The sequence below is a fragment of the Barbus barbus genome, assembly GCF_936440315.1.
Source record: "Barbus barbus genome assembly, chromosome: 16".
Classification (NCBI taxonomy): Eukaryota; Metazoa; Chordata; class Actinopteri; order Cypriniformes; family Cyprinidae; genus Barbus; species Barbus barbus.
In genome coordinates, this window is record NC_136744.1 from 7,977,512 (window position 1) to 7,999,477 (window position 21,966).

Consider the following 21,966-nt stretch of genomic DNA (forward strand, 5'->3'; position numbering starts at 1 on the left):
ATTGTCAGTTATTCCTGCGATGTCAGCATTCATTACTTCATTCATTACTTCATTACTTAGTCTCACATGATCCTTCAGAAATAATTTTAATATACTGACTTGCTTCAAGAAACACTGCTATTATTATAATGGCAAAAACATTTGTGCTGCATAATATTTAGCATTTTTTCAAATAAAATCTTTTGTAACATTACAATATGTTTTTAGTCACTTTGATCAGTTTAAATGTCCTTGCTGAATAAAAAAAAAAAAAAAAAAAAAACCTATTACTGACCCCAATCTTTCGGTTTATACACAAGACTCTTACCCTCAGTGCAAGCTGGCATCTGCTGCAGGGTTTGTACCATGTGGCTAAGGCTGGAGGGGTTGCAGCATAGCAGTTTGGGCAGGAAGTAGTCCAGTATATAAGTGGTTTGATCCAATCGGGCTGTGCACAGTACCTTCAGGAGAGGCCTCACCCAAACTTCATGCCACCCATCTATCCAGGCATCCCTAAACCGTGCACACAACTGGACCTTATGGCTGACAAACAGCTTCTCCAGAAGGTCGCTGGCGTATGGTGCCATCGTCTGATCCCCCATCAGACCCAGCAGCCTGGATGGCAGTCCACCATCAAGCTTGAGTAAATACTCTGTTCCTAAATGCTCCACCAGGCAGCCCAGTGTGCCGTACTTCCCTTTCATATGCCACTCCAGCGTTAGAAGGTCCTGGGTGAGCTGGGTGATGTAAGGGTCACCGGTGGGATCGGACTTGTGCTCATTGCAATGCTGGTGGAGCGTGAGGAGGTTCTGGAACATGGAGCGCATCTGGTGCCGAACCCCATCCAGAGGGTGCTCCCAGTGGGCGTAGATGTGGTGGTGAAGGCGTGCGATTAGAGAAGAGCCTCCTATTAGAGACGAGCGAAGGAGAGGGGGACATGTGACCACCTGGACGCAGTCAACCGCAGCTCCACTCCAAAGTGTCAAAATCCGAGCCACTACCATCACCGTACTGGAGTCCTTCACTCTGAGAGAGAGATTCATGACAAAGAGCAGTTCAAATGGAAATACAGGCTGATCAACTTCAAAATGAACCAAGCTCAGTAGTATAATGTGAATTAGGGAATGAATTTGGTGATGCAACTTATGTGAGTTAAAAAATGTTATTATTACTCTTTCATTTTGCTTTCTCACAACTGAAATTACAAGATGAATCATTATTTTCTATTGACATTCATTTTTACCAATAACAAATGTGAAGAGAAAAATACTACTTAAAATATTTTCATCTTTTTTGTCCTTTTAACATAAAAACGGTTGATAGAAAAACAGGGTTTTAGAGTTCTTCAAATGGTTTATATTGTCTTTCCAGGGAGTTCCTCATTTCCTGTAACTTTTAGCTTTCTCTGTAAATATTCTCAATATTTACTGTAATGCAGCCTCAGAAATATTATTGTGGAAAAACTCAGAGCAAATAAATGACGAATATACACTACCGTTTTTTCAGACTTTTTTGAAATTCCTTTAATATTTTCAATACATTCAATTTTCAGCATGGATGATTTAAATTGAAAAAGTGACAGTTAAGATATTTATGATGTTTAAATAAAGATTTCTATTCAAATAAATACTTTTCTTTTGAACTTTTATTCATTCATCAAACAATATTCTCCAAAAGAAAATGTATCACAATTTCCATAGTGAATATTAAGCAGCACAACTGTTTTAACGGTTGATAACAACTGATAATAAAAAAACAATTGATAAGAATTAATTCATTTATTTATTGAGCAGCAAATCATCCTTTTGGAATGATTTCTAAAGGATCATGTGACACTGAAGACTGCAGTAACGATGCTGAAAAATCAACTTTGCATCACAGGAATAAATTACATTTGAAAATATATTAAAAAAGAAAACAGCTATTTTAAGCTGTAATAATATGTCACAATATTTTCTGTATTTTTGACCAAATAAATGCAGCCTTGGTGAGCCATAGAGACTTCTTTCAAAAAAAAAAATTAATTTTTCCAATTTCAAACTTTTGAAAGGTAGTGTATATAAAATTGAATAGAAGATGTTAATCTTCAAGTTTATACATATAACTGTGGGAAGAAATACATACGCTTGTCAACCTAAAGTAAATCATATTTCTTTAGGCTGTAGCAAGTGCAGTTATTTAATTTTGCAAAGAAATACCTCATTCAGAAAACCCACTGACTTGTCAACTGTTAAAATCTGTAGTTTTGCATGTCCTTTTTAGTGAATGCATTTGGTATCCTTTAGTACCTTGTATCTAGAGACAGGAGCACTTCAGGTATGAGCAGCAGCAGTTTCTCGGCCTGTGGACCAAGAGTCTTTCGTCTCCAGCTGAGCATAGCCAGAGCTCCATGACTGAGATACAGAGCCACCGCTGCAGGCCTGCTGCTCTCATACAGACCTGCGCAGCTCTGTCTCAGCCACTGGGGAGCGATGCTGCCTGCATCAACTGAACACTGCAGGAGACCCGCAACCTAGAAACACACTTCACACTTAACAGCACTTCCACAGCCAGGAACGGATACAAATGCTGCTCAAGCTGAGACAGAGTACACAATAAGCTTCTTGCTTCTCACTTACTGTGACAGGTATATCATCTCCATTGCCCATAATAAATCTAATGAGCAAAACAACGCCCATCCCAGCAGTGCTCTGAACCGTCTGAACAAACTCCTCTAGATGGGAAAAGAAGTTACGTATAATACAAAGAAAATACAAAAACTCTCAATGTGAAGTTGCATCTGAAGAATAAAGTGGTCTTCGCCTTACCATCAGTCAAGACTCATCCTCTCTCAACTGCTCCAACAGGAAGCCTGCCTGCAGTCAACATACAAACCAATGAAGTGTTGTGCGATTGCAATACATTCAGTATAACTCAATGAAGATCTTTACCTTAGAGATGAGCTGGATTTGCTCAACCGGGTCAGAGGATGATAAACTGTCCTTCAGAACCTGAGCAAGCTCTGTGGATCTACTGTCCCCCTCCACAGACAGGGAATCTGAGAGAAAGCATGAAATATTACAGGTAACTCATGCACAACCACTAAAACTTGATTCCTGTCACTTACCTGTCAGACTCTTCAGCTGGACATCATTTAAAGCTACAGCCTCCACTTTAGGTGCTTTCTTCTTCACAACCATGACTAGATATGAGACATAACAACAACTGCAGATGTGTATCATAAATTAATTGCATAATTACTTACAACGATCATACAACAAGTGCTGAAGATCGACTTAAGGAAGTTATAACAGCTCTGGCTCAACCTAATGTTACCAAGTGCTCGTCAATTACTGTTTTCTGCAGCTATTTATATTACATTCTCCTCCACACCGAACTACTACACATTCAAAACATTCTGAGACATGATATACTGGCATACCTTTGTAACAAAGCAGGTACCGGTGAAAAAGTTCAACGCTGCATGTAGAAATGAGTATTTTCACAGCAACATAAACAAACACGTGTGACGCGTCAATTCCGGAGTCGCGCTGGAAGACCCGCCCAGCTCAAAGATGATTGGTTCACGCAGACTACTTCTGATGCGTGATTGGTCCACGGCAAAGTCAATCAATCGTGACATCGCCATTCCCTAACCACGCCTACAATAGTTTGATTGTACGTGCTCGTAAAAACACGCCCCCGGTCCCGCCCACTTCCACAGGACGATGCTGGAGTGAAAACTTTGAGCTAGAAAACATTCGCTCTTTATATCATAATTAGGTCATTAGTGCAATAACGACTACGACAAGACGGAATATTATTTTTTATTATGGTGTGAAACCAGTTCCATCTCCAGTACTGTAACACTGATTGCCGGGTAAGGATAAAATCTTTAACTATTAACAAAAAAAGTATTGTTTTTGTTTCTTGGTAAAGGGAATACGATATTAAAGTATTTCAGTTTCTATTTCTACTTATTCAAATATGAAAGTTCAATATTATATATTTAAATTAAAATATATTCTAAAATGTAGCCTATGTACCCTGTTGATTGTTTTAAAAGTGGATTTGAAAATGAAAAGCTTATTGAATACGTTTGAAATACACTATTTATTGATTTGATGTGACTGAAATTCAGTTAATATTAAATAATTCTGTTCTATTAATTTTCATGAATACAACTCTACCTATTGCATAATCATTCTGTCACTAACTGCAGCTGAATGGTATATAGACAGTTACCATATAACATACCCGTAGACCTTTTTTGGTTAGGTTAAAATGTGTATGTACTATATATAATGTCACTGTATATCTGATCTGTGTTATGTGGTGAAACTGACAGAACCTGTAATAGAGCCAGAACCAGGATCACTGACTCCTCAGATGGAAATTCATACCTGGTCTAAACAGTGTAATTCACAACATATGCATCATATTGGAGACCTCATTACTAAACATATATTTCTACTTTTCATGTCTAGGAAAGTAGCCTTTTCCTCACACCATGCACTGTATATATTAACTTCCTGATCGTCCATGTACCTTGTATTCTAGATCTACATAATGCCCCTGTTATCCACTTTGGCTCACTTTCCCTACGTTTTCCTCTTAAGAAGTTAGTTCCACAGTAAAAGATGTTGTTTTATCCACATTGGTTAAGATTCAAACCCTCAGTCTTATTTACCAGGACAGCTTAATTGAGCTCAGCACATGTTTGCACTCTCATTGTGCCCGTGCAATAATGAGAGCTTATTATAAACCAAGAGTTTAAGAGAAGTTGTAGTGAAATGTGTTCACTCACACATTGCTGTTGTGCTTTCCCCCACTGCTTTACATCAGTTGACACATGTTTTTCATAATTCAACTTTTATGATGGAAAAGTGTGATGATGGTGCATTAGTGCTGGCTGGTAGGGTTTGTTTTTGTAGTGGTGGTCAGTTTGTCCAGGACTCTGCCTGCCTGGCCCTCAAACACTTACTTTTGCCATTGGAGACCAAGAATGTTTCACTGCCTCTCTTTCCAACCAATACAGTTTCTTTCCAACTGATTAAAGATCAAATTTATCTCAGATGGCATACAGCTATATGAAAATTTCAGTTAATATCGACAGCTGGCATACTGAATTCTGTGTCAAATAAACATCCTATTCAGAATATTCACTGTTCATTTACATCTGTGCATGTCCAAACCAATGCAATTATGAGTTCTGTGAAACATGGGAAGCTGTGAAAACCCAAACTGTGGAAGAAGCATATTTTTGCAGAAAGGAGGAGACAGATTCTTTTGTCCAAATGTTAAAATAATTCAATTTTGCAATTCATGATGATGATTATTTTGAGGTGTCAGTCTATTGATTTGTCAGAAGATAAATCACTGTTGAATTTTCTTTTGATATTGCAAATTAAATAAATGTTGATATTGCAATGTTGTGTTTCAACATCTTTTTGATATGAGTGAATTCATGTTGATTAATATAAGTATTTATTTGATTTCTAAGTACTATTTTACAACCATTAAACATTGTTTCAATATTATTCCAATGTTTTTTCACCATTGAAACAGCAAGTGATATTGTTTTTACATTTGAAGACTTGTTTGTTTGGCCAATAAGTTTCCGAAAGACCATGTCATGAGACAAATTTTGGCACTTAGGCCTAATTTCCATGACATTTTTCGTTTGCTACAATGTTTCAGTAAAATGCATGTAGATAGTTATGTGGATGCATGCTTAAACTATTTTTAAATGGATGTTTATGAATGTTATTTTTAATGTGTGACTCAAGGTCATGGATCAAGGTTTAATCAGTTGAATTTTGTTTCGATTTTGCAAAAGGAAACAACATTCATTGATATTGCAACATTGTTTAAACATCTTCATTTTCAATATTTCATATTTCAGTGTTGAAATGTGGCTGCTTGGTCAAAAGCATGGTTCCTTAGAACAAAGATGTATAAATATCATGAAGAGGCTGAAAAATATCAAGATAGTTGTTTTGCTATATATCACCCAGCCAGTCCTACATCTGATTCATAGATTATCTTCTTGAGTGTACCTCATGTTGTGTGATGTGACAGGGCCTGAGGGGTGACGGCATGTCGGAGGGCGATGAAAGCGCAGGCGGGGAGTGGAAAGAGAAATACATGGCCCTTGAGGCCCTGCTCTTCAGGTTCCGTGGACAGATGAGTGTGATCCGAGAGCTCACGGCAGAAAAGGTTAGTCAAACGCACTACATCTCGGTCCCAGAGTCCCTTCACTCGGCCTGCTGGTCTGCTCTCAGACCTTTAAAAATCATTACAGCAAACCACATGCTGAGCAAGTAAAACTCAACCTACCCCAGCCATCTTTTATTAAAGTAATAACAGAACAGGCATATGATTTGTCTGTAACTGTCACCGCCCTGCTAATTCCCGTCTGTATTTATATTGCCGAGATACTCAATTGAAGGGAATTCTAGGAAAGGCAAAGAAGCCACCTATTAAAGTATTTGCTCATTTCCATGTTTGGTTTTCATTTCCACGAAAGAGTGTGTGTGTGTATATGCGTGCCATGGCCTATTTTTTTGGCCTATCTCGAGGGAGAGCAGATTAGAGGTTAATATAAACAGATGCCTGACCACAGGGCTCCAGACTGCTGCATTCTGGGATAGCAAAATCCTCTTTGAATAGCAGACTCTGGATGTATTCTGGTACTTTAAATGTCTTGCACTTGGGGAGAGGTCAAGTTTAGGAAATGTATAGTCAGTAGCGGTGGCACGGTACACAGATGTCACGGTTCGGTACATACCTCGGTTTGGGGGTCACCGTTCGATACGATTTCGGTACAACGGGGAAAAAAAAAATCTACTATGCTCAGTTTCTTTTCATTTATTTTGAACAGGCAGTAGTGCAAATTACAATTTTTCCCATCTAAATGTGAAAATACTAAATATTAAATGATATACAGTGGTGTGAAAAAGTGTTGGCCCCCTTCCTGATGTTTTTTTTCATGTTTGTCACATTTTAATGTTTCAGATCATCAAGCAAATTTAAATATTAATCAAAGATAACAAGTAAACAAAACATGGAGTTTTTAAATTAAGTTTTTTTTATTATGAAGGGAAAACAGAATCCAAACCCACATGCCCTGTGTGAAAAAGTGCTTGCCCCCTAAACCTAATAACTGGTTGGACCACCCTTAGCAGCAACAACTGCAATCAAGCGTTTGCGATAACTTGCAATGGGTCTGTTACAGCGCTGTGGAGGAATTTTGGCCCACTCATCTTGGCAGAATTGTTGTAATTCAGCCACATTCGAGGGTTTGAGCATGAAACGCCTTTTTAAGGTCATGCCACAGCATCTCAATAGGATTTAGGTCAGGACTTTGACTAGACCACTCCAAAGTCTTCATTTTGTTTTTCTTCAGCCATTCAGAGGTGGATTTGCTGGTGTGTTTTGGATCATTGTCCTGCTGCAGAACCCAAGTTCGCTTCAGCTTGAGGTCACGAACAGATGGCTGGACATTGTCCTTCAGAATTTTTTGGTAGACAGCTGAATTCATGGTTCCTTTTATCACAGCAAGTCTTCCAGGTCCTGAAGCAGCAAAACAGCCCCAGACCATCACACTACCACCACCATATTTTACTGTTGGTATGATGTTCTTTTTCTGAAATGCTGTGTTACTTTTACGCCAGATGTAATGGGACACACACCTTCCAAAAAGTTCAACTTGTCTCGTCAGTCCACAGAGTATTTTCCCAAAAGTCTTGGGGATCATCAAGATGTTTTCTTTCTCATTTGTTCCTGAATTTCTTTGGATCTCAACATGATGTGTAGCTTTTGAGGATCTTTTGGTCTACTTCACTTTGTCAAGCAGGTCCTATTTAAGTGATTTCTTGGTTGCGAACAGGTGTGGCAGTAATCAGGCCTGGGTGTGGCTAGAGAAACTGAACTCAGGTGTGATAAACCACAGTTATGACAAACACTTTTGTCCCCACAGGGCCATGTGGGTTTGGATTTTGTTTTCCCTTCATAAAAAAACCCTTCATTTAAAAACTGCATGTTGTGTTTACGTGTGTTATCTTTGATTAATATTTAAATTTGTTTGATGATCTGAAACATTAAAGTGTGACAAACATGCAAAAAAATTAAAAATCAGGAAGGGGGCCAACATTTTTTCACACCACTGTATATATAAAATCTGTTTTGTTTTCATTGTGATTGTACACAAATAAAAGCAGACCTTTATACAGTGATTATTAATTAGACCATAGGTGTTTAAAGTTGATTCTGCTGGTATAAGGAAACAGTTGAAGTGATCGCGCCGGAGCGCGCGCACACACACACACAAACAAACAAACAAACAAACAAAAAAAACACACACACATCCGTTCCAGCATTGCTAACTTGACAGCGCAGTTGGTACTTTATCAAAATAAAATACAGTGAGCCAAACATCAGCGCACCCGCCTCTGTGTCACCGTTGGAACGCGACTGAATTACAAAGCCTATTATTTACATATTAAATAATAGTTTAGCATCCAGATACGTTACAACGCAAATATGGAAATATTATGGCATATTTGGATTTGTGCCGAATGAGAGAGATAGGATACATGAGCACAAAGCCCCATTTCGCAAATAGTTGAGTGTCCAAGCCTTTAAAGTATACTCCTCTGTCAGTCTATTTGAGAGACGCGTTCAGAATCAGCACATGAGTCACTGTCTAGTGGGCTTTGCTTTCAAGTGCACAACTCTAAGGCTAGAAGGGATATGGATGGCGCTACATGGCATTCGCTGTTCTTCTGCTGGCGGTTATCAAACAGCGTTGCATTGCTACAGGCGCACCCTTCTGGATTGGGGGTGAATTGCCTGTATTCGTCGTAAGGCCTCATGCACCAAGCCGAGATGTACCGTGTACCACCCCTAATAGTCAGCTATTGTGATGATGCTCTTTCTTGAGCAATTTTAATGATTGGCGCCCCAAAGTATTTTGTAACTGAATCTCATACAGTTTAAAAGGGATAGTTCAGCCAAAAATGAAAATTCGGTCATTAATTACTCGCCCTCATGTCGCTCCAAACCCATAAGACCTTTGTTCATCTTCGGAAAACAAAAATTAAGATACTTTTGAAATCCGAGAGCTTTCTGACCCTCCATAGACAGCAAGGGTTCTACCACAATCAAGGCACAAGGACATCTATAAAATAGTCCATGTGATCACAGTGGTTCAACCGTAATTTTACGAAACTACGAGAAAACTTTTTGTGTGCAAAAGAAAACAAAAATAACCAGTTTGAGTTGATTCACAACTCCTCTCCCATGGCCCCATGGGATAGCAACGCGTGCACTTCAGGAATTTTTCAGAAGTAGGTTATCTGCATACTTATATACATATCTTTTCACATACTGTTTTGTGCCTGCTCTATAGTAGGGAAATACGTAATTTTGAATGCAACCTCGGTCTCAGTAAGTGTGATCTCTAACCCTTATGATGCTGATTCAAGTGTATGATTTCATCATCTGAGAATCTTATTGTAATTGTTTCTAATTCTTTCATCACTAGGTGTGTTATTGTTGGCAGCTGGGTAGTGTCTGGCCTCACTTATGTGTGCCATCTACTATTCCTCCCTTATGTGGACAGAATCCCTTATTGCAGTAATTAAAAGCTGCCATTAAATGTTTACATAGGGCCTCTTTCCTGACTTGTCCTCTCACTGTAGGTCCTGGATCAGCTGAGCTGTTAAAATACAGATAGCTGGGAAGCATAGTTAAACTGAGGATATGTCAGAGATTAATCCTGTGGTGGAAAAAAAAAAAGGAAAAGGATGAATGGGAAGGATTGAGACACATGATAAAGAAAGTAGGGAAGTAGGAATGGGCAGGATGATCAACTAGTCACCCTACAACCCACCCAACTAATCTATTAAAGGGCGACTAGTTTATATTGATTTTTAAAGCTGTGTTTTAAGCAATAACACTTTAAAGGGGGGGTAAAATGCTGTTTCATGCATTCAGAGTTGTTTACACTGTTAAAGAGTTATAGACATTATAGACGTGTAACAGGGTATTTCTGTGCTGAAAATCTGTTCGTACAAATTTGCAGTCTAAATTTTAACGTAAGATTTTCAAGTAAATTTCAGTTTTATACAGTTCAATAAACAAAATGTTAATATTAAAACTATATTACAACAATGTTAGTTACTTACATTTTAGACATAATATTACCAGTTACTTTGTCTATTTTTGCTCCACCAACTAAAATAGTTCTAACAAAGAACAGTTGTCCATCTCTGAGCAACAAACAGTAGCGGTGTGTCTTTACTCAATAAATCTGTGGTTTTGAACAAATTGGTTAAGTGAATGATTAAATGACTCACTTATTAAGACAGTAGGTGCGCTCCTTTTGACCATAAGTGCCCTGCGAAGTGGACTTCAAAGGGTATTCCGACATCTTGAATGAGATTCCAATCTAAAGAGAGTGTTGTTTTTAGTTGTTTTGTTGAGTGTTTTTGAACTAATTGGATTAGTGAATGATTCAATGAATCACTTATAAAGACAGTCAGTTGTTTTGGTCTTAAATAAATCAGAGTTTTTTAACCAGTTGTTCAAATTGCTTTAAATGTCCCTCTCTACTTCCTGTGAAGTGACGGATCGATATTGCCTGTCTTTATTCGTGAGTCATTGAATCATTCCTAAAGAAGGTCACTTACCTACTGCATAAAGATGGTACAACCTTCTGGCGTAACCTGCAGAAAGAGTCACTGAAAAGTAGGGGTGTGCAATATTGAAAAAAATCTCAATATTGTTAGGATTTTTTCGATAACTATAATTAGACGATATTTTGCAGAGTGTGTTATTGTGCTGATATCTGACTACCGTGGACCGCTGCAGTTTTTGATATTCTTCATATTCTGTGTGGTCAGTTCACATAAGTGATTAATTAATCTTTTCATATCATTTTAAATAGATTTTTACCTTTAATAAAGCCATTTTTTCTAAAAGTGTACATCTTTTGAGTCAAATTGTTACATTTAATAAGTCAGTTAAGATAAAAAGACATTTAGGCTGTTACCAAACAAATGAAACCAGTATCATCAAAATGAATCTTTGCAGAAGTTGCATCTGAAGTGGCATTTAGATGTAGTTACACACTGTTTTACACAAAACCGCCAGAAAGTCAATGTTAATAAGTGAGTCTTTGCGATTGAACCAAATCATTTAAACAGTTGATTCATTCAGGAACGAAACATCCCCTGTGTCCCAATGTGCATACTATCCGCCCTATCGGTCCTAAATAGTATTGAAAATTACTACTATCACATAGAATTTAGTATCGATAGTATGCACATTGGGACACAGGCATCGTCATGTTGCTCAGAGACGCAAAACAGTGCTGTAGCTGTTTGGAATTATTTTTTGTCGAGCGAAATGGAGCAAAAACAGGCAATTTGGTGTCTAAAACATAAGTCTCTTAATATTAACTTATTGTTTATTGAACCAATGTATAAAACCAATATCACATTTGTAATCATGCTTATTTATGAAGAAAAAACCGCACTCTTTGTGTGATTTTTAACTATATGAAATGATGTAAATATATACATTTTCTGCCGCCATATCTTGAATTTTGTGATCATTCTTAATGCATTTTAATAGGCTGAATCATGCAGTGAAAGATCACACTCTAAATACTAGGGTTGGGTACCGTTCACATTTGAACCGGTACGGTACCGGTATAGGTACCTGAAATTCGGTACCGGTACCCAACGGTACCTTTTTTCGGTACTTTACTCTCTGTGTAAAAACAAAAACATTTATTTCAGTGAAAAAATGAGTCCAAAACTCTCAATTTCAACATTTTGAACAATAGGGCCCTACAATTTTTTTTTTCTTTTTTTTTTTCTTCCAGAAATTCTTGTGTGTTTTATTTTTTCTGATAATGTTAAATTACACATCGTTAAAACAACAATTACGATATTATTGCAGACGATATATATATCGCACACCCCTACTGAAAAGGTCCCACCACTAACACACAGTAGTGTTTTGTTCCTCAACAAATCAGTGATTTTGAACTAATTGGTTGAGTGAATTATTCAATGACTCTGCAGATGTAACCTGCAGAAAAAGAAATTCCTCACAGACTGACAGTCTATCTGAAATATGAATGAATATAACTGTTGTATAAAATGTTACAAATATTTAGCCTGTTTATCTGTCAAAAGATATTCTTGTATTCTGTCTTTTTTATATTGCTTCATGTATAAAGCAAATAAAGCAAAACGTATCTGATTTGGGACAGTGGACCTTATGAGTGAAAGGGAAAGAGAGGGAGTAAAATGGGAGGAGAGAGACAGACAAACTGGCCAAACAGACTATCCATTAATCACTGAGACTCCCAAGGGAGGAAATGCCTGGCCTCGTGCTATACAGGAAGTTAGCATGCTAAATACATACACAAGCAAACACATATATGCTAATCCAAGTGTGGTTTGTTGGGAGAAATGTAGGTCATTTTCTCCCCTGGTTTACATCCTGTTTAGTGAAGTTTAAATGAATCAACCAGACTTGGACAGCAATTCCTCATCATGCAAAGAAACTCAAAACAGTAACGAACTTTCGCTGTGAGCCATCCTCAAAGAATGTCACAAAGGCGCACATGAAGACTTCAGTGGCCACACCATATCCTGCTTATGAACAGATGCAAACCTTTCTTTTAAACCATTATGGCAACTTTCAAGTGCAGTCAAATACATATGAACTTGTGTTCTCACACTGAGAGCACATTATGTGAAGCAGGAATCTGTTGTAGGTTAGCAACACCCTCAGACTGATTCCACATTAGCCAGAGAACATTGTACAGTGATGTTACAGACATTGTTTTATTGCGATATGTTTCTAAGGCTTGAATCTCTATATAGATATTTCTTCAAAGGCCTTCTATAAATGTGACCCTGGACCACAAAACCAGTCATAAGGGTGAATTTTTTTAAATTGCGATTTATACATGGTTATATATGGTTTGTTAGGATAGGACAATATTTGGCTGAGATACAACTATTTGAAAATCTGGAATCTGAGGGTGCAAAAAAATCTAAATATTGAGAAGTTGACCAAATAAAGTGAAGTGACATACTGCCAAGTATGGTGACCCATACTCGGAATTCGTGCTCTGCATTTAACCCATCCAACGTGCACACACACAGCAGTGAACACACACACCGTGAACACACACCCGGAGCAGTGGGCAGACATTAAAGTCCTTAGCAATGCATATTACTAATCAAAATTTAAGTTTTGATATAACTACGGTAGGAAATTTACAAAATATCTTCATGAATCATGATCTTTACTTAATATCCTAATGATTTTTAGCATAAAAGAAAAATCGATAATTTTGACTCATATTATGTATTGTTGGCTATTGATACAAATATACCCCAGCGACTTAAGACTGGTTTTGTGGTCCAGGGTCACATATGTGAAATAAAAAAGTTTAATGGCATTTCAGAAATGTATTTCATATGTAAATAAATCTAAATATGTATTCCAATGCTAACTTAAGCAAGGGATTCAACTAGAATGGAAACGCAAGCTTCTAGTGTAGTATACAGTGTGCTGCTGGAGGACACAGATGAGTGCAGTGTGGAGCAGAGGCCGGCTGACGCTGGGGAATTTGGAGCCGTGGTGCAGTGAAAGCTGTCACACAGACAGGCTTTGTGAGCTGGCCTGTGGAGGAAGGCTGGATGAGGGGTGCAGGGCGGGCCGGCCACAGAAGGCCGAGGATGGAATGCATGGGATGGAAGACTGACTGTAACCAGGAGCGTATGGAGCAGAGAAGTGAGGGGGATTGTAGAAGATTCAAAGAGCTGTTGATGGAAATGTGAAGTTTACATGTGCACACTGATGAAAACATCCATGAAAGTTTTTGGTTTGTTTTGGTTTACAGCACTTCCATTGCTCGTCACCACTCATTTGCATAAAGTTGAGCTCTATTCAGCTTTGTTGCATCATCAGCAGTCTCTATTGCTTGCTTCAACAGTAATTGACATATATCTTTGAAAATGAATGTTGCTTCAAATCACTCCATTCTCCTCCTAGAGCACCATCTCCTGGTCAAACAGAACAATGCACTTTTGTATGGAGCCCTGCACATGACATGAAGAAGAATAGATATTGTGGCCACAAATTAAGACTTATTAACTCCTGGCCATGTTTTATCATTTATAAATGTCCAAATGAGTAAGATCACTGAATCAGTTTGCATACTGAATTGTTTGAAGTGTACCAAATCGGACTGACTCTGCAGATCAGTCAAAAACTAAGTGGAATTGGTCAATATTGCTGCTTAATGTGGCAGGAAAAAATATATTTGAATGGTTTTGACAACTTTTAATCACAATGTCAGTTACCCAGACAACCTGAAGTTATACAACCATTCTAACGTTTTTTTTTTGTTGTTTTGTTTTATGTTTAGTGTTGTAAAGTCTCTTCTGCTCACCAAGGCTACATTTTTTTTAAACAATTTTAAACAACAGTTTTCTTTATTTTAAGACATTTTTAAAATGCAATTGATTCCTGTGATGCAAAGCTGAATCTTCAGCATCATTACTGCAGTGTCACGTGATCCTTCAGAAATCATTCTAGTATCCTGATTTACTGCTCAAGAAACATTTATTATTATCAATAACCTTTATGGTTTGTGAACCCTTTAGAATGTTCTATATTTCTGCGTAAATATGACCCAAAACATCATCAGATTTTCAAGTCCTGAAAGTAGACAAAGAGAATCGAATCAAACAAGTGAGAGAAAAATATTTTCTTTGTCATTTATTTATTGAGAAAAATGATCCAGTGTTACTTATCTGTGCGTTGCGAAAGTATGTGAATCTTTACTTTCAGTATGTGGTGTGACCCCTTTTGCTGCAGTAACTGAAGGTAAAGTTTCTTGTAAATGCTGATCAGTCCTGCACAATAACATGTAGGAGTTTTAGCCCATTCCTTAGTGCAGAACCACTTAAACTCTGTGATGTTGGTGGGCTTCCTCCTTGCTTAGGTGCTTCCACAACATTTTAATTGCATTAAGGTCTGGGATTTGACTCAGCCATTCCAAAACATTAACTTTGTTCTTCTTTAACCATTCTTTGGTAGAATGACTTGTGTGCTTGGGGTTGTTTTCTTGCTGCATGACCCACGTTCTCTTGAGACTCTGTTCTTAAACAGATGTCCTGACGTTTTCCTTTAGAAATTGCTGGTATAATTGAGAATTAATGTCCATCAATGATGGCAGGCTGTCCTGGCCAAGATGCAGCAAAACAGGCCCAAGCTATGATACTACCACCACCATGTTTCACAAATGGGATAAGATTCTTAAAGGTGCCACAGAATGCATTGATACCATTTATGCATGATATTTATCGGACAGATAAATTATCGACCGGTATGAGAGAAAATTCTGTCATTTTTATTGCTCCGATAAATAAATTAAATCCGATAACTAGATCCGATGCTTGCTGGTAAATCAATCAATCAGTCTGATTTATCTGAGATTCATCTTCTTTCTGAGTGCAAGTGATTGCATCTTTAAACTGCAGTGACTCTCAGCATGTGTTGTGCTCATTATGTCACCATTTGTGAACATGTCTTTGCCGGTCTGGAAGTTTTTCTAGGTGGCAGAGGAGGACAATGCCATTACTATTTCCAGGATTCAGCAAGGAGGAAAAAAGGCATCAAGTAGGGTGGTGACAGTGAGGAAATTTTCCCACTGGTTAATCGACGTGTGTCAACACCTTACCGGTATCACCTCGGTGGATGGGGGGTGGACGTCGTTTGAGTCTTCTCTCTTTTCCTCGCTTTCCTTCGGTTTTAAATAGCTTGTAAGCTCTGTGCGCGTTTTATTTTCACTTTTACATTATCGGCAATTCGGCATCAATTGCTTCAAAATACAACATAGAACATATAGCTAACTTTTATTAACAAAACGAATAGAAATGCACCATGCTATATGCCTAATATAAAATAACAGATAACTTACACATTTTAAATATGCATGGTAGGCCTATACAAAACTGCAAATCAGTAAAGACTGAGGAACAAATAATTATAAAATGTAGAACGTTTATTAGTGAGATGGAAAGTTTTGAGGCACGGACTGCATACACCTTGATGTAAAATAATGGGAAAAATATCACAGTTTAAATAAAATAAAAATCAGCAAATACTGTGGAACCAAATAGGCTAAATGAGAAACGAATGTTTAAAAAATAAATAGACCTTCCAATATCACCTTAGATAAATGGCAGGTCAACAGGCTTTTCAAAATCCAAAAATATTTCAAGGCGCTTTTATATTTGGTTTTGAAACTCTTCTGCCATCGTCTTGTCTGTTTCACCTCACTCTTGTCAGTCAGCTCGACTCACTCTCCTCAGGTGATAAATGAAATCTGATCTGTGATGTGCGACTGTCGTTCGTTTGGTGTGCTGCATTGAGCAGCCGTGTTCAGTTTTAATTGTAGTGTCTGTTCTTTAACTGAACTAAATGATTTTTATTGCTGTTAAAAAAATCAAAATGACAGTGAGGGACGGTGCTGCAGTGGGCGAGTGATAACCGGTGTTACAACCTTGGTATGAGGATGCACTTTATTTTTGTTGAGCATGCACTTTTGTTTTTCATTTTTTTTGAGGCTGACAAATGTCAATGCATTTTTTTTATAATGTATTTGAAAACACGTGACTTAAATACAGTGTTGTGCAAGTTACTTCCAAACTGTAATACATTACAGATTACTTGTTAGTTACCAAGGGCGTAGTTTTGGTTTGAACATTGGGGGGGTTGAAGTGGACCCCGGGTCATGCTCCCTCTTAAGGTTTATTTATTTGTTTGCTTAAATGCTTTTGTGCTATCCACCTTACATGCAAAGTTGGTTGATTGCGTAACTGCAATAAATTAATAGTAACAATTTCTTGTTTACAAAGGATATTGTTTATTTTATATTATTTAGACACTTAGGCTATAGTTGACGGAATGATCTAATTCAACACGCCATGGGAAGTCAATCTAACTTAACGTTTTCTTTTACTGATATTGTTTATTTCTTACTCCTTAATAGTTCATCAGGCTGTTAATGATTTAATCTGTGCCATCATTGGAATATCTGAAGGCCAGGTTCCTCCATCACTCATCATTAGAACACATTGGCTCTCGATTCTGACTTCTACTTGCTCTTATGAAAAAGCCCATTAACCGTGGTATAAATATTGGGGGGGTTGTACTTGCCAGTTTTGGTTATTGGGGGGGTTACCTCCCCCCACCCCCCCCCACAAACTACGCCCCTGCTTGTTACTGTTATTTAAAAGTAATCCCTTACCTTACAATATTACTGTCTCAGAATTGTAATGCGTTACATGACTCCTGTATTACTTTTGAGTTACTTTCACCAAAATATCTACAGAAGTAGAACTTAACATTCTAAAATGACTAAATGTACCAGAGTCCTGCCCTAATGGCAAAGTGTTTATATTTCGTTCCGGCTTTTTATTAAGTTAATTTATAAAAAACATTTGGAACATTTTTTGTTCATTAAATAAGTTATTTATTTCTTAAAGTAACGACCAAGCGGCCAGCAGCAGACTGGCAGGCTGATCATAGCTTATGTTTGATCAATTTAGCCTTCTCAAATCATCATGACTTGCCTAAAATAAAATCTATAGATATACTAAAACAGTTGAAGCCTAAATAAGGAGAAGCCTAAAACAGGCCCGAGGCCCGGCCCGCGTCTGAACTATGACGTTAATATTGACCCGATGCCCGGCCCTAGGGACATAAAAAAGTAGGAGCCCGACTTTAAATTCAATTTAAAAAAATAATAATAATAATTGGGGGCTAAAAGTGTGTTGTAATTAAGTGAAGTGACATACTGCCAAGTGTGGTGACCCATACTCGGAATTCGTGCTCTGCATTTAACCCATCCAACATGCGCACACACAGCAGTGAACACACACACACCATGAACACACACCCGGAGCAGTGGGCAGCCATTTATGCTGCGGCGCCCGGGGAGCAGTTGGGGGTTTGGTGCCTTGCTCAAGGGCACCTCAGTCGTGGTATTGAGGGTGGAGAGAGCGCTGGACATTCACTCCCCCCCCCCAACAATCCCTGCTGGCCCGAGACTCGAACCCACAACCTTTGGATTACGAGTCCGACTCTCTAACCATTAGGCCACGACTTCCCAATGCAATGCAAGCGTTACTGAACATGTACCGAGTAAAATATTACTGAAAATTGATTAGTAATGCCTTACACTACTGCGTTACAGCAGAAAGTAATACGTTACTGTAATGCATTACTTTTGTAACGCCTTACTCCCAACACTGCTTAAAGACTATATAACTTTCTCATCCTCGTGCACTAAAAACGTTGAATAGATGCATTTCTTTATGCATGAAATATTTGAATATAAATGTTAATGAGTTGTTAATGGCAGATAAACTATAGTTCTGTCATAATTCTGTTAAACCATTTATGTTACAAAGTATCGTGGTGCCTTACACAAAAAATAAAAAAAACATTTGAAGAGTCAGGACTGATGTTTGCTATAGTTAGGCCAGAGCTACTAAAATATCAGTTTAATCAGTGAATCTTAGATTTTGCATTCTCCTGGGTGCACAAACTGCAGATGATATGAAAATTCTAATATAAAAATATGAACTTATCGGTATCGGCATCGGCCATGAGAAAGACTTAATTATCGGGTATCGGTTAACATTTTTCATATTGTGCATCCCTAGATACAATATTTTAAATTGTTCTCTGATATCTACATAGAAGGTATGTGGCTTAGGTAAGGGCAAAAATTCTCCAGAAACGGTTTTAGATATCCATTTACAACCCTAGGGTTTGTCCCTAGAATGAAATGGTCTGTTTTTACCTTATTTGGAAGGGTCATTAATAATAATGTTGTGCTCTGCTCTGATTGGCTGTTTCACAACGCGGCTCATTTCAGTGGCTCACACAGCAAACAGATCTCTACTGCCCGGCGTGAACGATGGAGAGATTAGGCATCCAACCTTATGGCCCAGTTTCATAGAAAGGGCTTAGCCTAAAACAGGATTAAGCCATAGTTCAATTAAGACATTTAAGTCATTTTTATAGACGTGCCATAGAAAAAACATTACTGGTGTGCATCTTCAGACAAAACAAAGGCACTGATATATTTTAAGATCAGTCAGAGCAAGTTTCTTTCAGTTGAAACAGGTCAGACTTACATTTCAGTCTAGGACTAGGCTTAAGTCTTGTCTGTGAAACCGGGGGTATACGTTTGAGCCAGTATCAGACGTATTCATTTTAATAGCAATATCTGGCAACACTGCATCGATGATTCGGCTGTGCAGGTCCAGCTGACCTAGAACATGGGCTGGTATATGTTATGCAAGTGTTGGGGGCGTAAACATTAATGATCCTGACTGTAACGTCACAGACGTTATGTTGGGATTCTCCTCTTTTTCAGTGGTCTTTTGCGTGCACGAGATTTGCATAAGAAGGAGGAAACAATGGTGTTTGAGGCTCACGGTATGCCATTTCCATGTACAGAACTCTTATTATTCAACTATGCCAAGGTTAATACAGTTTTCCATTCTATGGCACCTTTAAAGGGACAGTTCACCCAAAAATGAAAATTCTGTCATCATTTACTCACCCTCAAGTAGTTCCAAACCTGTATGAATTTCTTTGTTCTACCGACCACAATGGAAGATATTTTGAAGAAAGATTGTAACCAGGCTGTTTTGGGGCACCATTGACTTCCAGTAGGAAAAAAATATATATTATGGAAGTCAATGGTGCCCCAGAACTGCTCTGTTTCCCACATTCCTCAGAATATCTTCCTTTGTGTTCTGCATGAATTTTCATTTTTGGGTGAACTATCCCTTTAACCTGGAATGCAGTGTGTTCTTTTCTCTGAACATAATAGCTTCTCATTTAAACCAATAAGTTCTGTTTTGGTTTTTATCCATCCATTAAACCTTTCTCCAATAGTCCTCTGGCTTGTCCACATGATTTTAACAAGCAATTTTATTTTTGGAGAACAGTGGCTTTCTTCTTGCAACTCTGCCATGCACACCATGGTTGCTCAGTGTTCTCCTGATGGTGGGCTCATGAACATTAACATTAGCCAATGTGAGAAAGGCCTTTAGTTGCTTAGAGGTTACCCAGGGAACTTTTGCAACCTCGCAGACTATTACACGTTCTGCTTTGGAGTCATCTTTGTTGGTCGACCCCTCACAGTGTAACGGTGGTCTTGAATTTCCTCCATTTCTACACAATCTGTCTGACTGTGGATTTGTGGATTCCAAACTCTTTAGAGATGATTTTGTAACCTTTTCTAGCTTTGATGAGCAACATCAACTCTTTTTCCGAGGTCCTCAAATCTCCTTTGTTCGTGACATGATTCACTTCCACAAACATGATCAGACTTTGATAGATCCCTGTTCTTTGAATAAAACAGGTCATCGCACTGACTGAAAACACCTCTGCACAGATGGACTCTAATTTCACCTTTAAATTAACTGCTAATCCTGCTAATTTTGCCACTCACAGATATGCAATATTGGAACATTTTCCTGAATAAATAAATGACTAAGAAAATATTTTTGTCTCATTTGTTTGATTCAGTTCTCTTTGTCTACTTTCAGGGTTATGTTTTGGGTCATATTTATGCAGAAATATAGAAAAATCTAAAGGGTTCACAAACTTTCAAGCAGCACTGTGTGTATATATATATATATATATATATATATATATATATATATATATATATATATATATATATATATATATATAACATTTGTTTGTTTGTTTTTGTTCTGGATCCTCTGATGTCTGTCCCTTTTGATCAGTGTAATGAATCTTTGCTGAATAAAAGCATTAATTTCTTTAAAATAATAATTTTAAAAAATGTTTGAATGTTAGTATATGTAGCACCAGGCAATCAGATGCGTCAAACGGTCACTAAGCACACACAGGTGTTCATTGGCGATTCAAGCATCAAGTCTTCAACAAGACAGGTTCAATGATGGCCTTTAGAAAATAGCACATGTTAATATGTAGCGCTAACCTGTGGCTGAACCGTTCAGAGTCTGTCTGGGTTTGTGCAGCTGTTCTCAGAACAGTCTGTAATTACTCTGCTATTTTTTATATATATTCTATATCTGCACCGTTGGGCAATGGTGGACCAGTTTGACTACAGATGAGGTTGGGTGTGTACTGTGTACCCGTGTGTACAGTATGTGTGTGTGTGGTTGTTGCGGTATAAACATATATATGTAGTTAGTTCCACATTAAGCTTGTGTGTATGAATAGTCTGTGGGGATAGTGGCTGTGTGTGTAGACAACAGAGATAATGAGTGTGTGATGTATTTCTGACCATCAGTGTGTTTTGGTGGACACACCCTTTGGTTTAGTCTGGTAGGCATTGGCTCACTAAACCTTGAATATCAATAGACTTCTATCATGGAAAACTAACCAGAGTCTGTGAATCTTTTTAACTTCCATCTGCAAATCAGAGATTTGCGTAATTCATCAAGCTCTGACTAATGCACCATTAACAAATCCAACAAAATCTGCTTTAACTTAAGAACTAGAGCAGAACATGGACTGGACTTGTCCAGAGTCATCATTAAGATAGTTTTGTCAATAAGGCTTTTGTGTGTTGGGACTTATTAAACATCTTTAATGATGGAGGCTTGTAAAGAAAAGAGGCTGTTAGAAAGATCAGAATACCATTGGGTCACATAGACACAGAGATGCATAAAAACACTTTTGTATGGTGTTCAGTGGAAAATATGAGTGCAGCGGTAACTATTAGCAGTGTGTTAGGTCATATTTGTCTGTTCTCCTTTGGGAACTGTATGAAGAGAAACAGGTTGCTGATGGAGCTCCTGCCAAAGCAGAAACAAGCGCATAGCACCGAACAAGCAAATTTAACCCCAAAATGTTCGGTGTTATGCAAATCTCACAAATTTTGTATAG

The 21,966-nt window shown here is 37.9% G+C and overlaps 1 protein-coding gene and 1 pseudogene across 2 annotated transcripts in view; one reads left to right on the forward strand and one right to left on the reverse strand.

The window, feature by feature from the left end:
* LOC306882157 (tRNA (32-2'-O)-methyltransferase regulator THADA-like) overlaps window positions 1–3,607 on the reverse strand; it is a 95,577-nt pseudogene extending 91,970 nt beyond the window's left edge. Inside the window, exons 1-6 of the transcript XR_013785903.1 lie at window positions 3,481–3,607; window positions 3,086–3,160; window positions 2,910–3,016; window positions 2,598–2,690; window positions 2,268–2,491; window positions 308–1,005 (exon numbers count right to left, since the gene is read on the reverse strand). The product of XR_013785903.1 is annotated as a tRNA (32-2'-O)-methyltransferase regulator THADA-like (transcript). The remainder of the gene's footprint in view (window positions 1–307; window positions 1,006–2,267; window positions 2,492–2,597; window positions 2,691–2,909; window positions 3,017–3,085; window positions 3,161–3,480) is intronic.
* Window positions 3,608–3,678: 71 nt separating this feature from the next.
* plekhh2 (pleckstrin homology domain containing, family H (with MyTH4 domain) member 2) overlaps window positions 3,679–21,966 on the forward strand; it is a 40,559-nt gene continuing 22,271 nt past the window's right edge. Inside the window, exons 1-2 of the mRNA XM_079436426.1 lie at window positions 3,679–3,838; window positions 6,040–6,177. Of these exons, the coding sequence (XP_079292552.1) occupies window positions 6,058–6,177 (120 nt within the window). The 5' untranslated portion in view covers window positions 3,679–3,838; window positions 6,040–6,057. The remainder of the gene's footprint in view (window positions 3,839–6,039; window positions 6,178–21,966) is intronic.